Source organism: Pavona decussata, unplaced genomic scaffold, assembly GCF_977016875.1.
Source record: "Pavona decussata unplaced genomic scaffold, jaPavDecu1.1 SCAFFOLD_75, whole genome shotgun sequence".
In the NCBI taxonomy this organism is placed as follows: Eukaryota; Metazoa; Cnidaria; class Anthozoa; order Scleractinia; family Agariciidae; genus Pavona; species Pavona decussata.
Genome location: NW_028145493.1, coordinates 138882 through 165000, shown reverse-complemented (window position 1 = coordinate 165000; position 26119 = coordinate 138882). Strand labels below are relative to the sequence as shown.

At 39.8% G+C, this 26119-nt stretch overlaps 1 protein-coding gene across 1 annotated transcript in view; it reads right to left on the bottom strand.

Annotated features, from left to right (window-relative positions):
• Positions 1–1625, bottom strand: part of LOC146476656 (uncharacterized) — a 1764-nt gene extending 139 nt beyond the window's left edge. The window contains exons 1-2 of the mRNA XM_085114246.1: positions 869–1625; positions 1–398 (exon numbers count right to left, since the gene is read on the bottom strand). The exon at positions 1–398 is cut by the window's left edge and continues 139 nt beyond it. Coding sequence (XP_084970372.1) covers positions 213–398; positions 869–1294 — 612 coding nt within the window. The 5' untranslated portion in view covers positions 1295–1625 and the 3' untranslated portion in view covers positions 1–212. The remainder of the gene's footprint in view (positions 399–868) is intronic.
• Between the last annotated feature and the right edge of the window lie 24494 nt (positions 1626–26119).

Below are 26119 nucleotides of genomic sequence, written 5' to 3'. Positions count from 1 at the left end.
GCAAACCAATCTGATTGCGACTCTTGAAATTTTCGTGGCATAAATTTCATTGCCCAATCCTGCACTAGTAACACGTCGCATTTGCTCTTCATTTTAGCTAGAACAAAACATTTGGCTTGATCTTGGTGAACGGAGCGCAACTGGTGGGCTTTCCAGCTCATGATATTATTTCTGGCCTGCTTAACAGCGTGTAGCATGTCTGATTTCTGCTCCTAGTTACAAATTGCACTTGAACACTCACTCTTCAAGGTGCTTAGAACTTCTTGCAGCTGGCAACACTGTGCACATGTCTCATTGTGTGGATGACTGCAGTGGCCTTGGAAGTCAGAGTCTGTTGAGTCACTTAAGGCGTAAGTCCTACAATGATCACTACTGCTCGAAAACTCAACCACATGGACCTGAAACAAGGAGAAGACAACAAAAACGTAAACAATTTCAATCACCGCATTTCATCCAATAAGCGAGCCCCTCTTAAGTAAATTGCCCTTGAAACAAGCGCCCAACCTCTATTAGGAGCCCCTTCCTGAATCGATCCAGCGCTCGGGCACTTAGCGGAGGAAATACAGTAATTATATTGTCCTGATCTTAACTACTATTTTTATAAAACAATTACATTGAAAAGACCGACAGTCCCGGTTTGTTTGCAAAATGTGAAAATATGACTTATGGGTTATCGACAATAATTCCTTCCTTTCCTAGTTACGCGAGAGAGGACCTGGAACTAGTTCAAGTATAATATTATGCATTTTGAAATACTTGAACTTATGGAAAATAATTTGCCTGTTTTGTTGCATCAACTTTCTGTCAGTTTTGCGCCTTTCTTTTGAAGTACTTCATAACAAACCGTCTAATGAAATAAATCAAATACCTTGTAGTCACTTTTCAGGTATTGCTTTGATGAGAATAACTGTTGCTTCATTTCCCTGGCCCACACTTCTGTTTTTCTACAATCAACCAGTTTATCGACCAGTTTGTCCAGGTCATCAAATGCCTCTGCTCCTTGAGATGAAAAATTGTCAAGTCCTTGAAAAGACTTCCTAACAGACGCAGAACTCTCATCTAGCACTCTATGCGGTGTTCGCCTGGTCATGGGCTCAAAACCTCTTTCAGCGCAATATTGTTGGTACTGTTGAACAATATGCTCCAGAATCATCATTCTGATTACATTTTGTGTTTTTATAACCTCACCGGTTGATAACTTCAAAAGCCTTTCGCAAAATGGAACATCTTGAATCACATGTGAACTGGTGATAAATGAAATGAAATCTTCTAATTTTCCTTGGTCAACTTTCATTCTCCTGTTTTCTTGGGGAGGAATCGGTTCTGCTCTTCCAGGAAGCAGGGTGTGGTGTCACGCCATGTCAAAGCGGTAACTTTTCAGGGTTGAGATAAATTCTTGCACCTCCTTGAAAGACAACTTGTCAGCCAGGATTGAGAGTATTTGCGGATGGGTACTCCAGTGTTGAACATTCAAATAACTCACGGCAAACGGTTGAAGAAGCTCCACTTCCTTACAGCTTTTCCCGCCAGTTCTTCGATTCACTTCGTGCTTACATAATTCCCTTTACAAGCAATTCGAATCTTCAGGAGCAAGGACTTCCATTACTGCTGAAGTACACTGTTCAGCTTTTCTCAAATAACGGCATTTAGAGCGGCTTTGAGCTGCATTCTATGGTACTGATAGTGCGTGGCAGTGTCAGCTTCATGATCAACCTGTAGTGCGAAAAAGTTAAAAGATGATCATGTCTTCAATTGCATTGCTAAACTTTATACCAAAAAAGGATATTTTCTATATACAATGAACAAAAGATGTTGGTATATACGATTCGTGGGCCAGTTTGACATTTCTAGTAAAGTTAGTGTTAAACCACCTATAACTGCTTTATATCATTCACGAACCCTGCTTCCGACTCTGGATTACCAAGTTTTCCAGTTAAACTTCTAATTAAGAGCTGTGTAATTTGCCATGGACACATTTCATAGGACAAGTAATTTAACGGTCCTCGACACATGCCTTTTTAGATTTCAAATGGTGTAATATAACGTATTTAGGTTGTGATGTACAAATTAGTTTTCTTACTTCTAAAGATATACAATGGAGAGGCTTGGCCACCCATCCAATCTACATCTTCCTCTCTCCTGCCTCCCCGACTGCCTCCCACACCCTCCCCCCGGCAAATAAAAAATTAAATAAAAAAAAAGTTAAACATATTATAAAGTGTGGGGAATAGATCAAGACGTAAACGACGTCATAATGATTTTGGATTGTGAGTTTACATGACGTCGTGAAGTGAAAGGATGAATGCTTATAGGTGGCATAAAGAAACGTTTAGAGATGGGCCGACATTACAGAAAGACTATAAGGTCTCTGATAAGCGATATAGCTGGGGGAGGGTCTTGCCACCGGTATCATATTATATAATAACGCAAGAAGTTTCATTGATGTGCGCATACTCATTAGGTTTAACTTGTTCAAGGTTTCGGCGATCTCTGAAACTTCAGCGGTCATCTGGCATGTCTCCGGTGCTCGTTTCTTATACACACTAAGCATCTTTCTGCATTTTACGCCAATTCCTCTAGATAAAATATAGTCAAACGCCTGTCAAAACTCCTAAATTACCAAAAGGCATGTATTTTTTAAACACAAAAGCTTGAAGTTTTGTCGACCCGCAGAATAAAATAACAATCGAAAGTTGACTACGCGATGAGAGGTGGGAAGAAGGGGGGGAGTAGCATTGTGATTAGACCATCCCCTTTTTTTGTTTATATCTTTCCCAAGGGGTTTTTTTTGCGAAACAAAATTGAAATATTTTAAGCAAAGATCGGAACGTTGGTTTCTAAATTAACTCCTACTAACCGAGTTCCAGGTCTGTACTGTAAGTTACGGACTGTGAAACGAGGTTAGTAAGATGCTTATCATGCCTCTGAGGTTAATGGGGTATGTGGGAAAGGAAACTAGTTACCGTTTAGTGGGCCGCGCAGTGCAACAAGGCCCGCAAAATTGACCAATCACACCGCGCGTACGAACTGAGAGATATAATAAGAAATAGGAACTCATTGCGTACATGTGGGTAATGCTGTGCACGCGCTGCGGACCAGTTTGTTTACGGACTCACTCACTCACCCATACCTAGTGAGAAAGTAGGTAGGGCACTGTACAGTGCACACAATAATATAAGCGCAATCCATAAAAAAATGAGAGGCATGAAATAAAGGTTGTTGTCAAAAAAAATTGGATTGGACAACTGAATGGAGAGATAAGTAACGAAATGACCTTAACCAACCTTACTCATTTCTCTCTGTCGTTTAAACAAATGCTTCTTTCATATAATCTCAAGTTATCAGAATGAACAGACTAAAATAATTAATTGTACACAGTTTCTGTTTGGCAGAAGATCAAGTAGTTCAGTGGTTGCTTTCCTGAGCCCACCTATGCCTAACTTGGCACAATGAACCGGACAGATAGTCATATCCAATAAATTCGCCGGATCTTGGAAACATCCACATCTCGCCAAAATTAATTCTACCTCCTTTTCAATTCCAGAAAATTTCAACGACTTTTTGTGATTTTTTATATCTCTGTTACACCGCGTGAGTGGCGTGATGGAAGTTGAAGAGCCTGTGTGTTCGTCTGCGCCGCAAATCCCACCAACAATATTCAAGAACGAACAAGACTCAACCAATGTTTAACAGATAAAGATAATTCAATTTATTTATTTAGAGAACGATGCAATTTTCGTGAGAACAGGTACTTCTGATTGGCTATCAACAGCATAAAGCTTCTCGTTCTAAATAAAATCAATTCTAATCGTTTCAGTTTGAATTGCTATTGAGATATTTTTTTTATTATTTCAGCAAGTTAACTGGGGAACCTGGCATATCGTTGAGTAAGATGTTTTAAAGTAAGACTTATTTTAAATCAACAGATGTACATATCTAATGTAATCTAAAATGTGTATGACCCTGACTTGTAAAACGTTAACCGAACGTCTATAAAAACTTAACAAGACGTTTTGGCCGAAAATCTTTGGCCTTCGTCGGTTTGAAAAATGACAAATAAGCAAACGCTTATCCAACAGTTCACAGTTTGCACGTGCTACAATCACAACGCGTTACGAACGATCACCGCGCGAGAGAACAAATCACGCGAGTGAGCTATAAATTCCTGGAACATCAATATGTTCATTGCCCGCATTTCGGTCTCGCAGAGAATGCCAGGCCTCAAGGAAAAGGCTTGGTCAAAATCTATACTGTGGCCAAACTGATTGACGTGTTGCGCTATCTTTGAGTTGTTATCGCCAACACTATAAGTAACAACGATGTAAAAGCTCCAAGAAAACACGTGGGGGTACATAACAGAAAGCAAATCAGGAAGTGCAACGAACTTTGTGTAAGTAAAAAAAGATGGAAGCTGTGTTTATCAGTGTCACGCGTATAAAGTGTCCTCTGTTTGTTCTCATGCCCTTACTGTAGCACACATAGCTGGATGTGTAGACGAGTACCTTGTCTGCTATCACACTGCATCTGTCACTGCACCAACGAATTCGGAAATGAAACCTGGGCAGACCAGGTGACCATGATCAAGGAAAAAGACAAGTAGCAAGCGACATAGGGAGGAGTACTCAGAAAGGCGACCATATACGCCATGTTCAGTTGATGACCAAGCGTACATGCTAAAGCAGTTCTTACCATCTACTACACGTGTCTGCTATGAGTGTGGTGGACAACTGAGAGGAAGTATTACCTTCCAACGTAACAGTTGCCCCTTAAAATGTCATTTTGAGGACAAAGGAGTACAGATCCCGGTTTTAGCGAATAACCAACAAGATGAAAATAACAACGAAGCCAGAATCCACACACTATCACATTAACGCGGCTTGTGTTTGCAGGAATCTGTCTTTTGGGGCATCAAGGCATCCGCATGTCAGCGCCAATGATCGAGAGGTACTCCTACCCTGTCACAAGCAGCTTCTGAAACGAAGTTTAAACATTCTCATTCAATAAGAGACTTAGTTCCTAGACTATGCTGGCAGGGTGGCTGTCTGTTATATTTTTGTGTACTAACAACTGTTGTGCTTTGCAACATCTCTTCAATGTGTTTTGTTCCCAGTTTCAGTCTTTCCTTTCCACTCCCTCATCCTAGATTTCATACGTGCATCACTTTCAAATGAAAACTGTCATCCATTTCAAATTGTCCGTTCGAGTTCAAAATACACAACAGCATGCCAAACAATCTTCTCACAGGTTCATCGTTCCTATGCCATTCACCCCCCACACACGATGCGATCGATTTGACATGTTAACAAACAAAAAAATCGTTGTCTTCTTCTTCACCACTCACCTGATCGGTCTTAGAAATAATAAATACAATCTAAGAGGAAGTGACATTTTAAAGCGACCAAAGGCCAGCACTACAACTTATGGCCTTAAATCGTGGAGGTTTACGGCACCAAAACTCTGGAACTCATTACCTGACTCAAGCAGAACAGTGACTACTTACAAGGCTTTTAAAAACAGTATCAGAACACTAGATCTGACAGGTCTACTATGATCGAGTGAGCTTTTCACACAATACGAATTATTGTAGTTTTTTATATCCATTTATTTCTTTATTGTAAATTTTTGTTTTACGTATGATGATTAATTTGTATTAGAAATTTAAATTTTACCTAGTATGCCATTTGATGTTTTTTAATTTGTGTTAGTTATTTTAATCTTTTAGTGTGAAATACCTGTAAACTAGCTGGTGAGCCTAGCTTGCTGGTCTCACAAAAGCTAAGCGTATTTTCACAATAAACTGCTATCAACTGCTATCATCACCACTTATGCAACATGGCATGCTGCAATCCATTTACAAGCCTTTGTGCAATATTTCCACTGTTTGCACTGGCAGAGGGAGCTTGAGACAACCGAGTCGAAACATACGTGGATGCACACCAAAATGTCGAGCTTGACGATATGTGTAAAGAATACATTCAAAACCAATGGCATTTCTTGCTCCTCCTCCAATCTGCAACTCTGCTTAATCAAACGCTTCTGACAAAATCTCGTCATCATCATCGTCATCTTCCCAGATCATTTTTGATCATGCATTTTCAAAGGATTGACATCAAACAACACCAGTCAGTTGAAGTGTTTCAACTCCACTAAAGGATAATAGAATCAATCCAGGCGTAGAGGGTACCCTGTGGCTGAGACGACACTGATAGAAGCGTCAATGCAGGGCATGGTTTTGTAACAAATGTGACTGCAGTAAGGGAGCTATCCAGAAGTCAGCCATTCAAACCTGAAGACGTCCTCTCCCTGACACAATGTAGCCCACTCAGAATGAATAGTGACAAGGCTCGACACCTGCTGAGATATTATAACGATCTCCTAAACTCGAAAGAAAACAGCTTCAGAAGCAGTCAAGAGCCTAAGGTAATGGCCCGTGTTATTCAAAAACCTATTTTACAGTTCGTCATCTGTAACAAGAGAACTTGCATGGATGAAAGCCAGTGACACCCCAGTCCGTTTTTTATAGGACTGTTTCGTAATTTAGGCAAGAGGCTGAGCAATATAGAAGGAAGCGACTTCCTCTGAAGATCAAACAGTGGATATACGCAAAATGGTATTGTAAAGATCTTGGACAAATGCTCAAATTCAATTGAAAGAATGAGATGAAAAGGCAGTGTAAACAAGTGGTCATTAACGCATGAATGCAACATTTCGCATGCTAAACAGTGAACAGTGCAAATTTACAGGGTTCTTTTGGGGGAGGTGTGACGTCTGTCATTTTCCAGATACTTGGTAGTTTCTGCTCCTTGAAGGGTTAGTTCAAAATTGTGGTCACCGGAAAGACAAGGAATTGTGCATAATCTTTCAGCACCCAGTTCAGAATGCCATCTGGCACGTTGGCTTCGGCTGGATTCAGATGGCACAGGTCACCTTACTGTCCATTTGGCTTTGCATTTTAATTTTTACCTTACCTGCTGTTCCTAAATACCGCGTTAGCGTAACTTTGCCCAAAATAGACCACTTCATTGGGTTCATATCAAGTCATCATTTTGTTCAAGATGTTGCCCACGGTATATGCACGCTGAAGTTATCCTCGGTAGAGACAATCAGTATGCCTAATGTTGTACGCAACATGGTTGCAGCGAGGATAATCAAGCAATACGTATCATATTGCAAAGAAATCGCATTTAACCATTTAATTGAAAGAGAGCTGAACAGGCTTTTAAAGTATTGTCCCGTCCAACAGAAAAGAGCACTACAGGGCCTGGACAACATTAGCGGTGATGGAATGTGTGGAGTTGAGAAGCTTGAAAATGTTATCAGGAAGCTTGGAGAAAGGGGCAAGAGTTCTGAATGGGTAACTGGAGTGATCAACCTTTTGATGGCTTTCAAAAGTTTCCTGAAGGACAGCTATCGTTTGCACGTCTCCACTTCCTCGAAATGTCTAGACCACTGCAGTACGTTTGCTTTGCGTGATCCATCAGAGCCAGAATTTTCTGAAGAATGTGATCACTCCCATGATTTGGTGTGCAATGACTGTGAAAGTCTTTACCATTTAGAAAGTTTGATGAAGAATGCTTTCTCAGACCCTGAAGTTGTTTTTACAGCAATGACAAAAAGGAAGATAAACTCCACGATGTGCAAGTTTCTCTGGAGTCAATCTATGCCTGGAAAAGTCATCTGCTAAGGGCGGTACACCAGGACAGAGCAAGACAAGAAGTCTTGGATGAAGTCAATTCAAGCAAGATCTTTATCTTGCAAGATTTTGCAATGAAATTCTTGCCACGCCGTTTCAAAGAAACACAGATGGAATGGTTCGGCAAACGTGGAATAAGTTTGCACATTTCGCACTGTGTACGTTGCACCAGCTCAAACGAATGTGAAGTTTCTGTGTACTTGCACTTATTTCGTCAGTCAATCAGCCATAACAGTGAAGTTGTTGCTGCAGTTATGTGTCACACCCTCCAGGAAGAAAAGGCAAGACACCCAGAAATTAAAGAAGCATTTTATCAAAGTGACTGTGCAGGATCGTATGCAACAGGTGGACTACTTGTTCCTTTACGGCACATTAGCAGGTTGACTGGTATCTCCATCAAACGCTATGATTTCTCAGAGCCACAAGCAGGCAAGGGACCGTGTGACAGGAGCTCCGGCTACCAGAAATCCCACGTTAACCGGTTTCTTAATGAGGGAAATGATGTAATGCCTGCAGAGCAAGTCAAAAAAGCTTTGGAGTCACATGGCGGTGCACGAAGTGTTGTTCCTTATGTGGTGGAGTACTCAGAGTCAGCCAGTAAGTGCCCCACGCTGCACATTCCAGATGCAAGTCTTCTTCATAACTACCAGTATTGTAACGACGGCCCGAAGGTATGGAATGCATACAATATCGGCACCGGAAAACTGTTTGCATGGGAAAATCTTGATTAGGATGGCAGGACCTTCTGAAATTAGAATCATTGAGAGTGGATCACAGGGGAATAGGGAATCTGTTAAGAAAGATAATACTTGCTTGGCGGCAGAACTGCCTGGTCCGGTGAAACCTGTAAGGTCACCCGAAGAATCTTGAGACGAGGACAGAGATTGCAGTCTGTTCAGCTGCCCTGAACCAGGGTGCGTCAAGCAGTACATTACAATGGGTTAGCTTGAAAAGCACATCACTGCAGAGAAACACTCCTTTCAAGACGTTTCTGAACCCCTTGGAGATAAAATAATCGAGAAATGGGCCAAACAGTTTCAACAGGTAACGTCAGAGAATCTTTCATCCCAATTGGAAAACAAACTTTCTTCACTCCATCTCACAGAAAACCTCAGCGTGACCACACATCAGGTTCTTCAGAAAGACTGGGCTTTGAAGGTTCCTAAGCGGGCAACACGTTTTCCTGACAAGGTCAGAAATTACCTCCAAGAGAAATTCGACGTCGGTAATGCTACAGGACATAAAGCTGATCCTGTGCAAGTTCCCATCGACATGAGATGTGCAAGAGATTAGCTTTGTAGGCGTTTATTTGCCGCAAGAGAATGCCTTCAAACACAGCAGATCCGTTCATTTTTTTCAAGGCTTGCCGCAGCACAGAGAAGGAAGGTGCAAAGCCCAGCAGATCTAATTGAGGACAAAGTACGAGATCTAGAAAGTGATACTCAAGCAGAGCAGTATGAAAGGGAGTTGAAAGAGCTGCGTGAAGGTATCATCGCTGAGGTCGCAGAGAAGCGCCATATCTGTTATCAACGCTTCAACCTGTGTGAACTAAGTCAGCAAAACAAGTTGAAAAAGTTCAACATAGACATACTTGCAATGATTTGTGAGCATTTTGAATCAGACATCGCCACTGTTTCCAGAAACAGAAAGGAGGGTTTTATTAATCAAATCAAAGAGGTCATTGGAAGTTGCAGCTGTAATATGTAACTGTTTCAGTTAAATTTACTAATGTAGACGTTCATTACATAGAAACGCTGGTTTATGCAACTGAAGCTCAGAAACGTTTCGTGAAAAGGGAAAAAAAAGATTGTACGTGATTACATAATTGCCTTGGACACTGCAGAAATTTAGTTTGGAGTATGTAACTACCATTTGGATCAAGATTGTGGTTGCATGACTTAGAAAATCAGCCCAGTGACCTCATGTTCAACACAACAGGTAAATCTTTTAAAATTGCGACAATCTGAAGTGATGGAACCTTTTCGCTTTACATAAAGCCAAAGAAGTTGTTGTTTCTGGGGGAAAAGAAGCCAAGACATTTTTAAATTAAAATAAATAACGAATTTATTATCTGAAAAAGTTGAATGGCCTTTTGTGTTTACGTGGTTTAGAAAAATCGGTCACGTGAGTTTATGTTGTGTGTTATTAATAAATAACAGCTATTGACAGCAATAGCTAACATTAAAGGTGAACTGAAAAGTATATAAAGCCAGACAAGGAATCTCTGTTTCATAAAATGAATCAAGCAAAATTATAAGTCAGATAATCTCAAGTTATTTTGAATTTGTAAGAATTTCGAGTTTACAACTTCAGTTCTTCTACGCTGCTTGTTATAGAAACATCTATTTCACCAAAAGCAGTAGAAACCACAATTTAAGTAAAAATGTATATTTTTCGTTTCTTCAAGGGGGGCCTGTAAGTGTCATTTTGTTATCACGTCAACAATCCTTGAAAAACAGAAACCCAAACTTTCAACACATTGGCCATCAATGGCAAAGTACTAGGGACAAGGCAGTATAGTTTTTACCCCAAGAAGTGGGTTGGACCCTAAACACTTAAACAGTAGAGTGACTTTTTCCGTTTTCAGTATTTTGAAACTTACTAGCAACTATTTGAACTATTGTATATGGACATTGGCAACTTGTTCCTTGGTTTGTAGCTATATGTCTAAAGTTAAAGCATGTTACTGATAGTGAATAAATAGTAATAGTTTTTTGCATCGGGAAGCAATATTGGTCTGTCACTGATACAACAAATCTGCTCAGATATTAGACGCAATTTATCAAAATTTTTGGCCAGTATTATCTTTTAATTCCTGTTCTGAGGCAATTTTGCAAAAATACTAAGAATAAATGACATCAATTTAGAGCACCTGGGACCCTTTTAAGATAAAATAAGTTTCAGGTAATTTGAAGCAATTCGATTTTTTTTACATCCGCTGCAGTTAATGCGAATCTTGTACTTAAGCTCTCTTAATACCTGTTGAAACATAAGGCAACTAAGAAGGCTAAATGCAAATGCTGATGTAAAGCATACATACAACGTAAAGCATGAGTCAATTTTCGACTGCAAAAGCTGATCTTTTTTCTTTTTAAGTTTAGTCGATTCAATTCCTCCCAATTTTTAACAATCATGTTCCCGGAAGCAAGTGAAGGATCAGCTTGTCAGTTAACAGTAATGTTCTTCTTTTCACGGAATGTAGTATTCTTGCGTACATGCTTTGATCTACATACTTCTAGAACCAAACGACAAGCAGCATACTTCTGCGGGGGAGTTGGTCATTGGCCGGATTATCAAAGTGTTAGAAGAGGCAAAGGCAAAGAAAGAAGAATGTCCCTCTCCTCTAACTCCTGTCTTGTCGGCATGCTTCCTTAAAGATGTTTGCGTGGTGTACTTGCAAAGTCAGCTGGACCATCTTGCTTTGAATGCAGGCATACTTGCTTTTAAAAAATGTAAGCTGTGAAACCACAGTTTTCAATTAGTTTTCTTAAACTCATTAAAAATCCATCAAAAGAAAACAAAGAAAATCACTACCGTGACCGTGGCTTGGATATGTGATCCTAATTACCATAAAATTTGCCAACTTTAGCCTTGAATTTCTCCAAGAATTAATGATCATTTAAGAAGCCATATCAAACACTACTTCTCAGTGTTTGGATATCTGATGAAACACGCTTTATCGTGTTTTATATATTACATAAAATATTGAGCTAAACGTTAAATTAGAAGATGAATTAGAAGGATAGAAGAAGCTGCAGATAAATCACTATTTCTGTTCTTATGAACGGTTGAATAAAAAATTAGACTTCATGGTTACTGCCGAAAATCTTTTTTTTTTAAATCTGCCAGTCGCTATTTTTCCTTCGCCTCTTCCCATGACACCCAAAGTCTGAGTGTTATCTTCATTGACACGTGGTTTGGGCTCCCGTAGCTCTTTCCCACATTCATTTCTGGTCTTAAAGAGAAAATATTCCAGGAATTTACCATTACGTTCCAGTGTTTGATGAGCCGCACAAAAATTTAGCTGGCTCTGGCTCTTTGTGGCTCCGTTAACTACGGTAAGCAAATGGCAGAGGAAAGTCAATTAAATGGCAGAGACATCTCTAAGTCACAAGAGAAAAAAAAGACTCATCGGAAGGCGACTGTCACTGTCTTGAAGACAAGATAATCAAATTTGAACCAGTCAGCGAAGCTGAGGTCAACGAAATCCAATCTGTGTTAGAAATGTCAGAAGACCTACTGCCAAAGTTAAGCGCTGTATTAAGGAAGCTGAAAGTTATGGAGAAGAAGCTCCAGAAGCTCGACCATCTAGAAAGCTATGTGAAAAGCCTCAACGAAAAGATCAAAAGAGATAAACAGGAAAGAAGACATGTTCAAAACCACAAGAGTTTTGGTCAACGAAATAGACAAAAGAATGGCGTTTCTCAACAGCGAGGGTGAGAGTTTAAAACAGACACTGGAGGGTCAAAAAGAAGAAATGGAGACTCTAAGACAAGATAACATATGTATGGGAGTGTATCAGCGACAAAAATATCCTTGATTTCATGGAATTCCTGAGAAGAAAGACGAGGATGACACACACGAGGTGTTAGTTAATTTCATGAAAGCTGATCTGGGCATCAAAGACGCCGAAAAGATCGAGTTCCAGAGAGTGCACAGAATAGGCAAACCTAGGAGTAGCTCGAGTGGAAAACGAAGGCCAGTCAACGCTCAATTCTTAAGTTAACCAGATAAAGAGCGAGTAATGGATAAACCAAAATGACTATTAATAACTTCCCACATATATATCTAATTGTGTGAAATCTGCCACCATGACCCCAAGACACATCCAATCTAGCCAATCCTTACAAAATGTAAGACCAACAAACCACTCTGTCACAACCATACATCATTCTTATCAACTCATGAAATTAACAGAACATTTTGCAACACATTTTTACCAATTTATTGAAACTAACAGAATGTATTAAATCTCTAACTCAAAACAAAACATGCCACTAATTTCTGTCAGTAATCCAACATAAGAGCCACTTTCTCCATATACAGTAACTCTCAGTGCTGTCACTGATAACCAGCAACCAGCTTTTGTAACCGGCTACTCTGACTTTTATACCTACTAAAACACAACAACTATAGCACAATTTGTCTAATCGATGACCAGCTATTTTCAGTGAGACACCAGTTTAATCAAACTTTAACCTTAATTTATTTACTCTGATATGCAGCTTTTCACTTTTACTCAATGAAGCCATCCAGTCACAGGCAATGTTACCTTTTACGCCAAACATTGTTGTTTCAAAGTAACTCTTACAACTTTGTTTGATGAGCAGTTGTTGAGTGTTAGATTTTTATAACAGAAGGCCAAAATTACTGAATGCAGATTGGTTGAGACAGGGCATTTTTTGTTAGTTTTTGCTCCAAGGAGAGCAAAATTACTTTTAAATGATTGGCCCGCCATTTGCCTAGTAATGGCTGGCAGGCGAAATTGTAGCAAAAAACATTTTGCAAGAATGGCGTCGCGTTTCACGAGAGTTGACGAGAAATTTATTAAAGAACTGAGAAATGAGCAAAGACGAAAACACAAAGAAGAGCACAGAGTATTGGAAAAACGTTTTCAAAAAGTGGGCGACTGAAAGAAATGTGAATGCAAATCTCTGGAAAGTATGAGTGCGATGCCCTCGAACGCTCTCACAGTTTTATGCCGAGTTATGAAAGAAAGACGGAGATGACTACGAACCAGATTCCCTCAAAGTGATACAGGCGGCAACGAAAAGATATTTCAAGTCAAAGTCGTACACAAAATCCATAGTCCTGGATAGAGGCTTCATTAACTCTAGAAAAGTACTCGAAGGGAAGGCCAGAAAACTTAGAGAGCAAGGAAAAGGAAAGCGACCGAATCAATTGAAAAGTTTCACCAAAGAAGATTGTCCTATGGCAGAACGGCCAGCTTGGCAGTGGGACTAGTCGTGCACTTATTAACACAATGAGGTGGTTGATGACCCAGCACCCTGGCCTAAAAGGGAGGACAAGAGCATCACCAGATGAAAGTGGAAGATTTAACCCAGCAACGCGATGATAAAACTGAATTTCTAACTTTTGACGACGGTCTCACAAAGACGAGGCAGGGAGGACTTAGCGCGAAGAACCGACTAGTTGCTCCCAAAATGTCTGCCATGAGAAAAGATGCCCAGTCATGCTGTTTAAGCTATATCTAGAAGTATATATGGAAGTGTCCAAAAGAGATGAAAGTAAGTGGTCCGTTCTACCTTTCAGTAATCGACAAGCCCGTTTCAAGCATCTGAGTCAAAAAAACACCATTGGCAAAAACACTATAAACGCTATCATGTGAAAGATTTAGGAAAACTCACCTCTGAAGGAGCTTTGTCCAGAAGCTGAAAAGTTCCGGTGTCCCGAGGTGCAAAATAAAGAATAGTTCAGATCACGCTTCGGCTCAAGGACTTGACGATTACGACTGTGGAGACGAGCGAGAACAGCAAATGATTTCGAGAATCATTGACAACAATGGTGCAGGTCCTTCAAGAGGCATTTTGAGTCAGTTGTACCCTGCCAATTCCTTCACATTCACACTTGCATGTGCTCCAGGTCACATTTACAATTTCAGCAACTGTAGCATCACTTTGAATATTACCGGGAATGATGCAGTCCAAAAAAGTTCAAGTGATATAAGTTGTGGACACAAGCGTATTTTCATTGAAGAATCAGTTCTGAGTAACTTTTCAACGCTTTGAAAACATTTTCAAAGGCTTAATGTTGCTTGAAAATGCATTGACTTATATATTTTTAATGACAAAACTTTGATAGCAGGCCTGGTCGTTAGTGTTCCCGTTGGCATCACTGTGAAAAACTAAAATTTCATTTAGCTCATTCGTGTGTTGGTTGAATCATCCAAAATGAACACGAATGGTTTCCTAAGAAATTATGTAAGAACATGCACTTTAAGAAATAAAAGAAATTTTGCCCTCTATGTTAATGTTATAAACAAGTAATCACATGATACATCGTAAAATTAAGGATTACTATCACTTGGGTTTTCAGAAGTTGCAGTCACCGGCAATTTCTGTAACTTCTGAAAACATGCGTGATAGTAATCCTTAATTTCACTCGGCCTCATCCGATTAACTATACAAATGCTCCTTTCATACATTAACTATATTTTATAGATTATAGTCTTTTATTTATCGCCGAAAACCTTGGAGATGTGTTTATACAATGCAGAAATATTTACAAAGTCTTTCTTACTACTATTGCTGGAGACAAATGTTATATGCTTTCCTTTTGATGTAAGAGCAGGTCTGTTTCAGAAAGAAATAAACATGTCATTGACTTATTAAGAGAAATAATCTTCCAGTGTTGGTGGGTCGAGATAAATAAAGGTGGCCGTTTGGTTGCCATAAAGCCAGGTAAGGGCGTTCTGCAGCAGAGCAGAAACAACATACATTATTTTCTCAATGCTGCTGAGCCCAATTTTTAGATTTTTATTGAAGTCCAAGAACTTAAAATAGTTTATAATATCCCCAAATACCCATTCAAAGGAAGACCTTACAGCCCTCATTGCAATATCGTATGCCTTTATTTAATGTTATAACTCCAAATCTGAATGGCCCCTGAAGATGTACTTTAAGGGGGGAAGGCGGGGTCCCCATAGAGACAGCAGTTGACCACCATGGGAAAAGGCGTACTGCTGTTGGTCTTGCAACAGTCCTGGATCTGCAAGCATTGATGCATTTGTGCTTTCATCCTTCTGAAACTAACAGAGAAGACAAAACAGTCACAATAAATAATGTATGTAATTTACAAAGGAAGACATATTTTAACCTCCAAATTTATATAACAAAAATGAGCAATTTAGCTCGCCTACAGGACCATACATGTTTCCAATTAATACATTAGGTAACACCAAGGATTGAAACTTTATAGCATGGAGCCTCTTATGTTCATTGTACAGTATCCGCTGATTCTCTCAGGGCCGTGCAATTGGCCTTGCGGTGCCATCGATGAAGCCAAAGCAGTTATCTAAAGGTGAGCCTCTTGAAGTGATGGCCACTGCATATGTCTCAAGGTGATTGGGATCCAAGATCTCAAGATTCCAGTGGGTTAGCAGTTGGCCATGCATATTATATACGTGGTCGATCAAAATATCTGTAACCATGCTGATTACAGGAATTTGCTTAGCAAATTTCAGAATCATATATCTGTATCTGCAAGGATATGATAACCGCCTCAACAGCATACATAAGCCCTCTATACCACCACAAATTGACCTTTGATCACATCGTATGGTTTCAGGAATTTCTAGAACATCCGCAAGTAAGTGTTTATCTCTTTTCTTGAGTCGGAATTCAACAAGACATTCTGACTAGACCATCTCATGTAAGTCAAATTTTGGGTAAGCTTCGTAAGGGAAGTCCAGGTTTCTTGGCTCAAACATGTGGTTGGGAATCAAAAATTCCTCATAAATAAAGCATCAAACAATGAGATCTTAAATACAGCTGTTTAGAAACGGAACAGCTTTTTTAACACTGACATGGGTTGTGGAATTTGCTGCACGTGCACTTGACACTGAAGTATGTACGTCTATCAAGCAACGCGTCATGCCCATATTGTTTATTTTGGTTGAAAAAAGGTTAAAAACCTGTCAAACATTCAGCAAGTTTTATTTCAAAAGAGTTTATAAGATAAGAGGCTATGTAATTGATTGCACACATGTAAGTGATATCTTTAAGGGTTGCCTGTCGCCATCCCACCACCCCATCTCCCACTCCCACATCCCAAGAAGGATATTTAAGCTGAGATAAAGGATGATAAATTTTGAATCATTTTCCTTGTAACACTTTTTGGCTTAAAGGAGCGTTGCTCATAAAATTGCACACAAAATTATTTTAGCCACAGTTTTCTTTAGCTAAACAACAAAACACAATTATGTTACTAATAGCGGGATCAGTAATGTCTGGTAAGCATTCTTGTCACACAAGGAAGAAAGCCTAGCAAAACAGTTTGGATAGGATTACAGCTGAATACGCCTGAACGTGCCCGGGGCAAATTACCATTTTGGAAGGTGTCTCTTGCCTGTTTCCCTTGCCCAAGCCACCTTCCGCGCCTCGTCTCTCATAGGTTGTGCACCAAAATCCAAGGCAGATAGTCCTCGCGCGCTTCCCATAAAGTGTTTGCAATGTAGGCTATGAAAACTATTTTGAATGTTGGAATTGCGCCTTCAACCAATTAAGTTGCTTGTGGCTTTTCCTTTTTTATACTTGAAATTACTTATAAAAAATTGAAAAATTGTCAAATACTTGTGAATTGTTTGTGGCTAGTCTGACGCGGCGTTTCGTCTCGGCCAAGAGACTCTTCAGAGACCTTTAGAATTTGTAGGCAAACTCGTTGAGCATCACGCTCAAAGTCCCGTTCGCAAATTCAAGATGTTAGCAGTCTGGCCCTCTATCGCAGAAGGATTCCCAACTGCACGTACACGAGTTGAAATTTATACAATAAAAAATTGAAAAATTGTCAAATACTTGTGAATTGTTCGTGGCTAGTCTGACGCGGCGTTTCGTCTCGGCCAAGAGACTCTTCAGAGACCTTTAGAATTTGTAGGCAAACTCGTTGAGCATCACGCTTAAAGTACCGTTCGCAAATTCAAGATGTTAGCAGTCTGGCCCTCTATCGCAGAAGGATTCCCAACCGCACGTGCACGAGTTGAAATTTATACAATAAAAAATTGAAAAATTGTCAAATACTTGTGAATTGTTCGTGGCTAGTCTGACGCGGCGTTTCGTCTCGGCCAAGAGACAACATTATTTTCAGGTTGTTCCTGAAACTTTATACCTTTAGGATGACTATACCAGAATTGCTAGATTCCTAGTGACATCACAGGAGCATTTGACGCTACATTCTGGCAGGACACGCTTACACTCCAAGTTATGGGAGAAAGCTCTAATGTGCCCGGTCTGTGCAATGAAACCCTAATTCCTTCACCACAGCAGTTTGGCATCAGGCGTTCTACAGCAACGGCAACAAAAGTTAAAGCTCACACTAGGGCTAGCAGCAAGTCGTCCACATTTCAGGACAAAGGAAAAACCAAGGCATCACCGAGCTTTAAAAGAGTGTTCTTTGCGCATATGCAAGATAAAGAAATTGTTAAGACCCACACAACTCATTTGAGGTTAGCTCCAGAAGAATGCACCGTCAACGATATAGCAAAGTTAGATATAGCAAAGTTTGCAAGATAAAGAAATTGTTAAGACCCACACAACTCATTTGAGGTTAGCTCCAGAAGAATGCACCGTCAACGATATAGCAAAGTTAGATATAGCAAAGTTTGCAAGATAAAGAAATTGTTAAGACCCACACAATTCATTTGAGGTTAGCTCCAGAAGAATGCACTGTCAACGATAGAGCAAAGTTAGAAAAAGAATATCTGAATATGGACGAGGATTTGGTGATCGTGGACGTCCATGGCTTTGAAATAATGGGCAATGAATCAACAAGGCGTAAGCTTTCTTAACAGACAAGCCACTTCAGGAGCTTTTTGCTGATTGGGACGCATAGAGATATGTACAGTCAACTCTCGCTTTGCGGACACCTCGCTATTACGGACACCCCGATAATACGGACAGCAGCTAAATCCCCAGCAAAAATAAATTACAGACGTTTGACTGAGATAAATTCCCGCCATTACGGACTCTCTCTATTAAAGACACTAACTCGCGGTCCCGAGGGTGTTTCAGTAAATGGCCTTGTAAAAGCCACTTATATCTAATTAACACACCAGTGAAAGTTTTATTTTAGCATTAACTTGTTTCTTCATTAAACGTCCCCCTGGTATATGTCCGCACAGCCACCATCAGCCAAATGTGTTCCCTTACAGTGTCACTAACACGATCTGATAAGCACTTCGACTCTTTTAGTTGCTTTACATCTTATTGCACATTAAATTTGGGTTATATATTTAGATAGGGACTTGTTGTCAATTTTTCCTAATCTATTTACATGTCTGCTCAAATATATATTAAGAATATAAGGAAAATTTATCTACTGATTACTTCTGGCAGTTAAAGGGTTTAAGTCAAAGGTAATAGGCTGTTAAACACATTTCGATAGCTAATTAGATGCCAGATTAATTTTTTTTGCAAATGTTAAGACCAGGCATTTGTCTCTTTGCCTGTAAACAATCTGATAACAATATTCTTATTTTTATTCTCAGTGCACAATTACACGGAATTCTGTAAATCATGCAATCCATCTTATCCACGAACCCGGGAAGATTTGTTGTGTGCTTTGTTACAAGATCTAGGCCTTGTTTTCTTGAAAAAAAATGTTATTCACCAGCCTAGGTTAGTGCATATTAGGAAAAGCTGTGCCGTCTGTCTTGACTATCGACGGTTGCACATCCATAGGTTTTCTCTAAAATTGCTAAAATTCATGCTGGGTAACTAAAAAATATTTTGTGCATTAATTGCTCAAATCTTTTTGTCAAAACTGAAGTGGTAGTGGAGGAGATGAGGGAACTGCAGAAGTTAGGTCTGGTAACTCTGTATAGCAGAGGAGCAGTTCAGAAGGTGTTTTTAAGAGTTCATTCATCAAAGCTACCGCCCAACACCACCCTCGTTGACATCAGTGCATAGGGAGCACAGTATGTAAAGGAGGATCCTGTGCTACCTTGATCAGAAGCTGCATCTTTTGCACCGCACAAAGATGGAAAAGACCTGTTGCTTTAACAAAACATCCACTTGTTCATGACTTTGTTGTATTAACATGTAAATGTCATATGTTGAATGAAACATTTCTCTAAGACTAAAACACCCTATGAAAATACTGATCTGTTAAGTTGCAACACTTGGTGGTAGGTTCCTTTCAGTATATCGCAACAAGTATGAAGTGAGTTTTGTAATGATGGTATCAGGAAAAAGATCTGAGCAATCAATGCAGATGTAGTGAACATCTCATTACGTTGTTTACATCACGGGAATAGTATAAGAAAAAGTACTTAACTAGTCACTCAAACTTTACTTTGCCTTTTTAATATCGTTGATTGTAACATAACCCAACTCACTGAGGTAAATAATAAAAAAAATTAATAAAATACAGCAGACTCCTGCTTACTCGAACCGTCAACAGAGATTGGAAAAGGTTCAAGTAATTGGGAGTTCAAGTTATCGAGAATTGAGAACAAATGGCAGGAAATAAGGGGAAAACGGTGTTTACTGTGTATTTCTGTTCATACAGTGTACATTGACGACATTTTAACCAAATTTAATTATAGAGAGGTGAAGTGAAATGGAACAATATCTCTAAATTATAAATCAGAACGTCGAAAAGTACGCAGTTTGTGTGCAACATGATGGCAAGGTTATTGGACATTTAATGAGAGGTAAATCAGCCCGTTTTCTTAAAAACAATTTTCTATGAAAAGAACTACTGTACTGTGGTGGTGACTTGCAAGGCAGATATTCGTGGAGATGGGAAAGCTATGTAAGTGCCATGCACACTGCACTTCAAGGGACACAAGAGATCTACTGACATTTTTAAGAAGGAGTTAAGCGGCAGCAAAGCCTCATGAAGATACAACACACTGTTGTTAAATGTACCCCAAACCAGCGAAACCTGAACTTGACTGACACGTTTTGGGAAATGTAAAAAAGACAAAGAATACATGGCTGCTTCAACAAAAAATTCAGTGTTTTGGACCACAGTGCTGTTTGTTCTGACCTGTCAAGTCTCCACAAGCACGGGTCGAGTTATCGAGGGTATAGTCGGGGAGCAAGTGTCCTGTGGGTACGTTAGGCTGCAAGCAAGCCACCCATCTGAATGTGTTAAGGGTACCCTAAATAACATGAAAAATGTTGGTGGCACTCTTGAAACTTGCACCGAGCCATTTAATGGGACATGAATTTATATGACGTAAATCTACAACATGAAAATGAAGCTCTGAAACAAAAATGGCTATAACTTTAAACTACTTGAATGAAATTGCTCCAAAATTAAAGCAGTTATGATCCTCAGATACTTTAATGATATTATACACTTTTTGTTTCTCAGCATGGTCACGTCACGAAGCTACAATGGAGGACAATAAAACTTGGAACGGTTATGGAAAGGCCTTCCTTCCACATCCTCCACTTATCAAATAATCAGACGTAGCATAACATGCACTTCTCTAACCACGTGGACACCGCGAATGGCCCTCTCCTACCCCCTCCAAACAATGTTGGGATGAAGAAACAGTTTTAGAACAGGGTAAAGTGTACAGGGCTGCACAAACTACAACATTGCTTGGGGGCGAGGGGGAAAGGGGGAGAAATTAAGGCAAATCGTGTTAATTGTCCTAAGAGTTTTGTCCTCCATTGTCTGAATAGTGCCTAGCGCACAAAAGTACTAATAACGTTTTGTAAAATAGAAAAAAAAAAACACCACAATGAGACAAGGAACTGTTATTTACAATGTGAAAGGATATATCGCGTGACCAAAAGTAATGTTTACGTGAGCTTTTGCAGAGTTCGAAAACGGTTTCGACTGTGACGTTGTTCAACTTTACATGAAAATTTACTCTTCGTCTGTTTTTTTAATAATTACATGTACACGCAAGTATGGTCCTCATTCAACAAATCGCAGCAGAGAAAAGGGCTTTGGCCTGGTACCTGAGAACATACAGTAAATTTTCTTTCCGGAGAATCGCTGAGGAATGTGGAATATCAAAATCGTCTGCGCACCGAATTTGCAGTAATGAGTTTGGAAATGGAAGTGTGGTGAGAATACCAAGTGACAAGAAGCGGGGAAGACCACGAAATGTAAGCGAACGAAAGATGCGTTTACTGATTCCTACCTTAAAGTCTTTTAGACGGAATAACGTACCAAGTTACTGTGAGAAGTTTAGTGGAAGAGTGTGGTCTTAGTTTTCAAGTGGCCAGTAGGAGGACGTATTCACGCTATTTGAATGACCTTGGATACTACTATTTTTCGGCTCGTAGAAAGGGGATTCTTAGTAACAATGATAAAAAAGTGCGACTGCAATTTGCACGTAACATGAAGCAAGAACTGATTAGAAATCCTGATTTCTGGAAAAATGAAATTTCCTTTTACTTGGACGGGGTATCGTTTGTGCATAAGTATAACCCGAAAAGTGCTGCAGCCGTTAACAGAGCCAGAGCGTGGCGAAAACGAGAGGAAGGGCTTCAAGTTACAGCTAAAGGATGTAAAGATTTAGCGGGTGGACGGCGTTTGCATGTTATCGTCGCCATAGCATATGGAAAAGGAGTCATCTTGAAAGTACAGTACGAGAAAATGACAAGTGAATTTTTTGCGACATTTATTCGAGAACATTTGAATCCTACTTTTACAAATGCTGGTCCAAAAGCAGATGGTTGACATTTATTTGTTATGGACAACGACCCCTCGGAGACCAGTCGGGCCGAGAACCTCGCCCTTGAAGATATTGAGGGAAGCTTTCATGAAATCCCACCCCGGTCACCAGATCTGAATCCCATAGAGAATATTTTCCATCTTGTTAAGGACGGTGCCTAGCTAATACCGAAGTATTTTTGTCCGGTTTATGACTATGCGGGAAAAGCAAATCTTAGCAAAGGCTATTGGAATCCAAAAAGAAAATTGGGGGTAACCACGCATTCTTCAGAGATAGCTAAGAAATAATATCTCTAAAAACCGCCAAAATATGAAGCAATGTATGGGATTTTTTCCTAAGCTTAATTATCTCTGAAAAATGCATGGTTATCCCCAATTTTCTTATGAGATACCAAAAGCATTTGCTAAGTTCTGCTTTCTCCGAATAGTTTTGAACCGCGCAAAAATATTCCTGTGTTAGTGGGCACCACCCATAGGAAACCCGAGTATCTCGAGATGCGCAGAACGTATGCGCAGTAACAATAGTAGGCACCGTCCTTAAGCGCTACTTAGATCAGGAGGAAATATCCAGAAATATTATAAGGGAATCCTTTGATGAATTTAACGTCCAAGTTTTGGAAGCAAAATAGTTTCCACCTGTATTAAATCATGTTTTTTTTAAAGAGCACAGAATTGCGTTACATTGAGTCAGTGTTTTTTTTAACATAACACATTTCTCGGACACAGTTCTCGGCTACATTTTGTGAAATATCGCGCTAAAGAATTTTGATCTGTGATCAAGCTGTATAAAAACAGTAATAAAATGTTTCATTATCACTGAATGTTGTACAAGTAATGCATAAAGTAGATGGCTTTTACGATGTTCAACAGTTCTCGGGTTGAACATTTAAAAAGAACATTGTTTACATTTCATTCCTTTATTAGTTTAAGGCGAGAACTGTTGCGAAAATCGTTGTCCGTGTATAATTCCTTTACTAAAACCAATATTTACAGGGGGCACTCGAAAAAAAATACTTACAAGTACATAATTGGATTGTCAAAAAAGCGTAAAAAAGGTTTTTTAGTCCGAGAACTGTACGTGAGAACTGTGACAACAGTTGTCTTTCAAATCACCAGTTTTAGTCACGCAAGGTAAAGAGGGGTCACATCAGCCGCGCACATCACGCAAAATAAATTTTGCGAAGCAAAATCTACACAGGGGGATATCCTCCTGTTCTGCATGTGGTATTTCCTTCCAGAAATGGAAAACACCCATCGGCAGTTCATCATTTCTGTATTCACGCGCTCCATCACACCCCCTTTCACTAGCACCAACGGGGCATCCGAGGTCGCAAAAAACGGGGTATCTTTTGATAGCTCAATATCCTTGCTACATAAATTTTTGGGCGCCAAAAAGTGAACTATATCCCCTTTTAGAGCTTGCAGAAATTCGGCGCAGGCGCTGATTTTAGGATGCTACCGAAAATCGTTAAGATATATAATTTCGGCTTCTTCAGCACCTATCCAGGCAAATGAACCCGAGGACGCCTGGTAAATAACTTTTAGTGGCGATACAATAAAAGATTTCCCGCAATTTGCAGGACCATGTATGTAAACATTGCCAAACTTCCCTCTACCTTTTTCCAGTGCACTGTAAATTGCATTGCAAAATGAACGCTTTTCGATCTCGTGGCGCTGGAGTAACTGTTCCGCAGGTGTAATCCATCTCCCTTCACAACCCTCAATGCACTAGCAGTTCAATGCGGTTTTTTTAGACCGATTTAAACGTGTTTAGGCCTCGGCAATTCGTTTGCTACCTGAATCGCTTCATCGACCGCTTTACTTCCCCGGTTGGCAATAAATTCGGCCGACGCGGTTTCCCCTTCTCTAACTTTTGCCGCCGCTTAGGACGCCAGTTCTAAGCGTGAGCTTATGGATTTCGCTTGCACCAGCTGACACACGTCAAAAGTGCTCAAGCGATCACCCCCTCTTTTCTTAGATTTCCGGCGCTGTTGCTTGGCCTTCGCTTTCCTCTTTTTCGTGGCCACAGCAGATTCGGTTTGAGGAGAAACGTCGGTTAAATCTGGATGGCAAGGCGAGTGAAAAGCGTCGTTGTCTTCTTTCGTGACGTAACGGTATGCGCTGTAGTACGTAGTGTGATTATCACTGAAGTTCACCTTTATCCCGAAGTTTTCCTCTAAATACTTTCGAACTTGAAACCACCGGACCCTCTTTTCCAGTATGATCGCCATGTGATAATGGTATAGATTCATCTCCTGCCCATTTTCGGCATTTTCTGTGTTGTGATGAGCCTCAAAACACGTTACTCACTGTACAACTCTAACGCCAAAATTCTGCTAAGCTTGTAATACAGCATTGGAAAAACGTTCTTTACAAGGAAACTTAACAACATCCGCTCGACTGTATGTAATTAAATACACAACGCGTTGTCTCCCAGCTTGCAGACATTCCATTTTTACTCTGCGATGGCGAATATCATGCTACCGCCAAAAACCGTTAGAAAAATGCGCTAAGCCTGGGAACGAATTTCGAATCACATGCCCCCTCCCCACCCACTATTATACCTCTGGATAAAATGACTAGTTTTCAGGCATGAAAACCAGAAATTCTTAGAATTTAAATTAAAATCACTGTGACAACGATGGGATTAAGACATAAAAAGCAAATAGATAATAATAATATAATGAAACGACATGACTCTTTATATCATATATCACACCATGCTGTTCCCCTACCTGCCCCCACCTCCAACTCGTTTTCAAAACACGCACACAATAAGATACCTTACATACCCTACTTTTAAAAATAGAAACAAAGAATACTGGTCTCAACTTTTGACTAAAAAACTTCCTACCAAATTTCGTGATAACACCTGGAATATTGTTCAGACAATGGAGGACAGACAAACTTGGAACGGTAATCGAGAGGCCTTTCTTCCACATCCTCCACTTATCAAATAATCAGACGTAGCAAAACATGCACTTCTCTAACCACGTGGACACCGCGAATGGCCCTCCCCTACCCCCCTCCAAACAATGTTGGGATGAAGAAACAGTTTTAGAACAGGGTAAAGTGTACAGGGCTGCGCAAACTACAACATTGCTTGGGGGCGAGGGGGAAAGGGGGAGAAATTAAGGCAAATCGTGTTAATTGTCCTAAGAGTTTTGTCCTCCATTGTAGCATGGAAATGACGTTCCGTCAACCTTGTTTGTTTTTATATGTCACCATTCCTTTTTTGCGTACATTTCTTGCATCTTTCAACGAAAAGGTAAAAGTTATTATTTTATGGACAGCCTTAATTTTTCCTGTTGAAGGGATATCATATGCCTCTTTTCTAGTTAAGCAACTTAATAGTTAATGTTTATTATTGAGAATACTTACAATAAGGTTTATAACAAAAGTGTATTTGAAAATCTTCTCGCCTCGGAGAGAGAGCCTGAGCACTTCTTTACGGTATCTTGGTCAGAGGTAGTTTTCCTTGAAATTTAGGCCCACCATTTTGACTTGCCGAACATATAGATCTGTGAATATGCACGTTCTGCGATGAAAACCAACCATCCATCTATGAATTTCAGTCTGTGTTTAGTTAGCCAATTACAAAAGGAAGATGAACTTGTCCAAAATTCTTCTTGCTGAGTAGTGCAACAGCTAGTTAAGGGAAACAAAGTACATCAAGCTGTGGGCTAATCTAAAAGACTTCAATTCCTAGAAGTTAAAAGTAAAAGCAGCAGCGTGGCAACGGAAATGCTATCAAGAAGCAACTTATTCCGGCGTGATGAAAAGATCAAAGAGATGAGCTTAAAAAGGAGATCTTAATTTTTTTCTCGTATTGCAATTATTGCTGCTCGCACAGAACTGCTTTCTAATTTTGTTCTGAAGCTCGACCTTAAGCTTGCTGTTTCGCTGTTTGTTAGCAGTTCCCAGGCCCCACTGCATAGAAATTCTCTGATCAGTGAATTTATGATTGACAAACTTGAATCTGTGACCTTATGCTTTGATATTCGACTTTATAATCATTCTGTTGATGGAAGGTTGAAAGTTGGTGCGAAG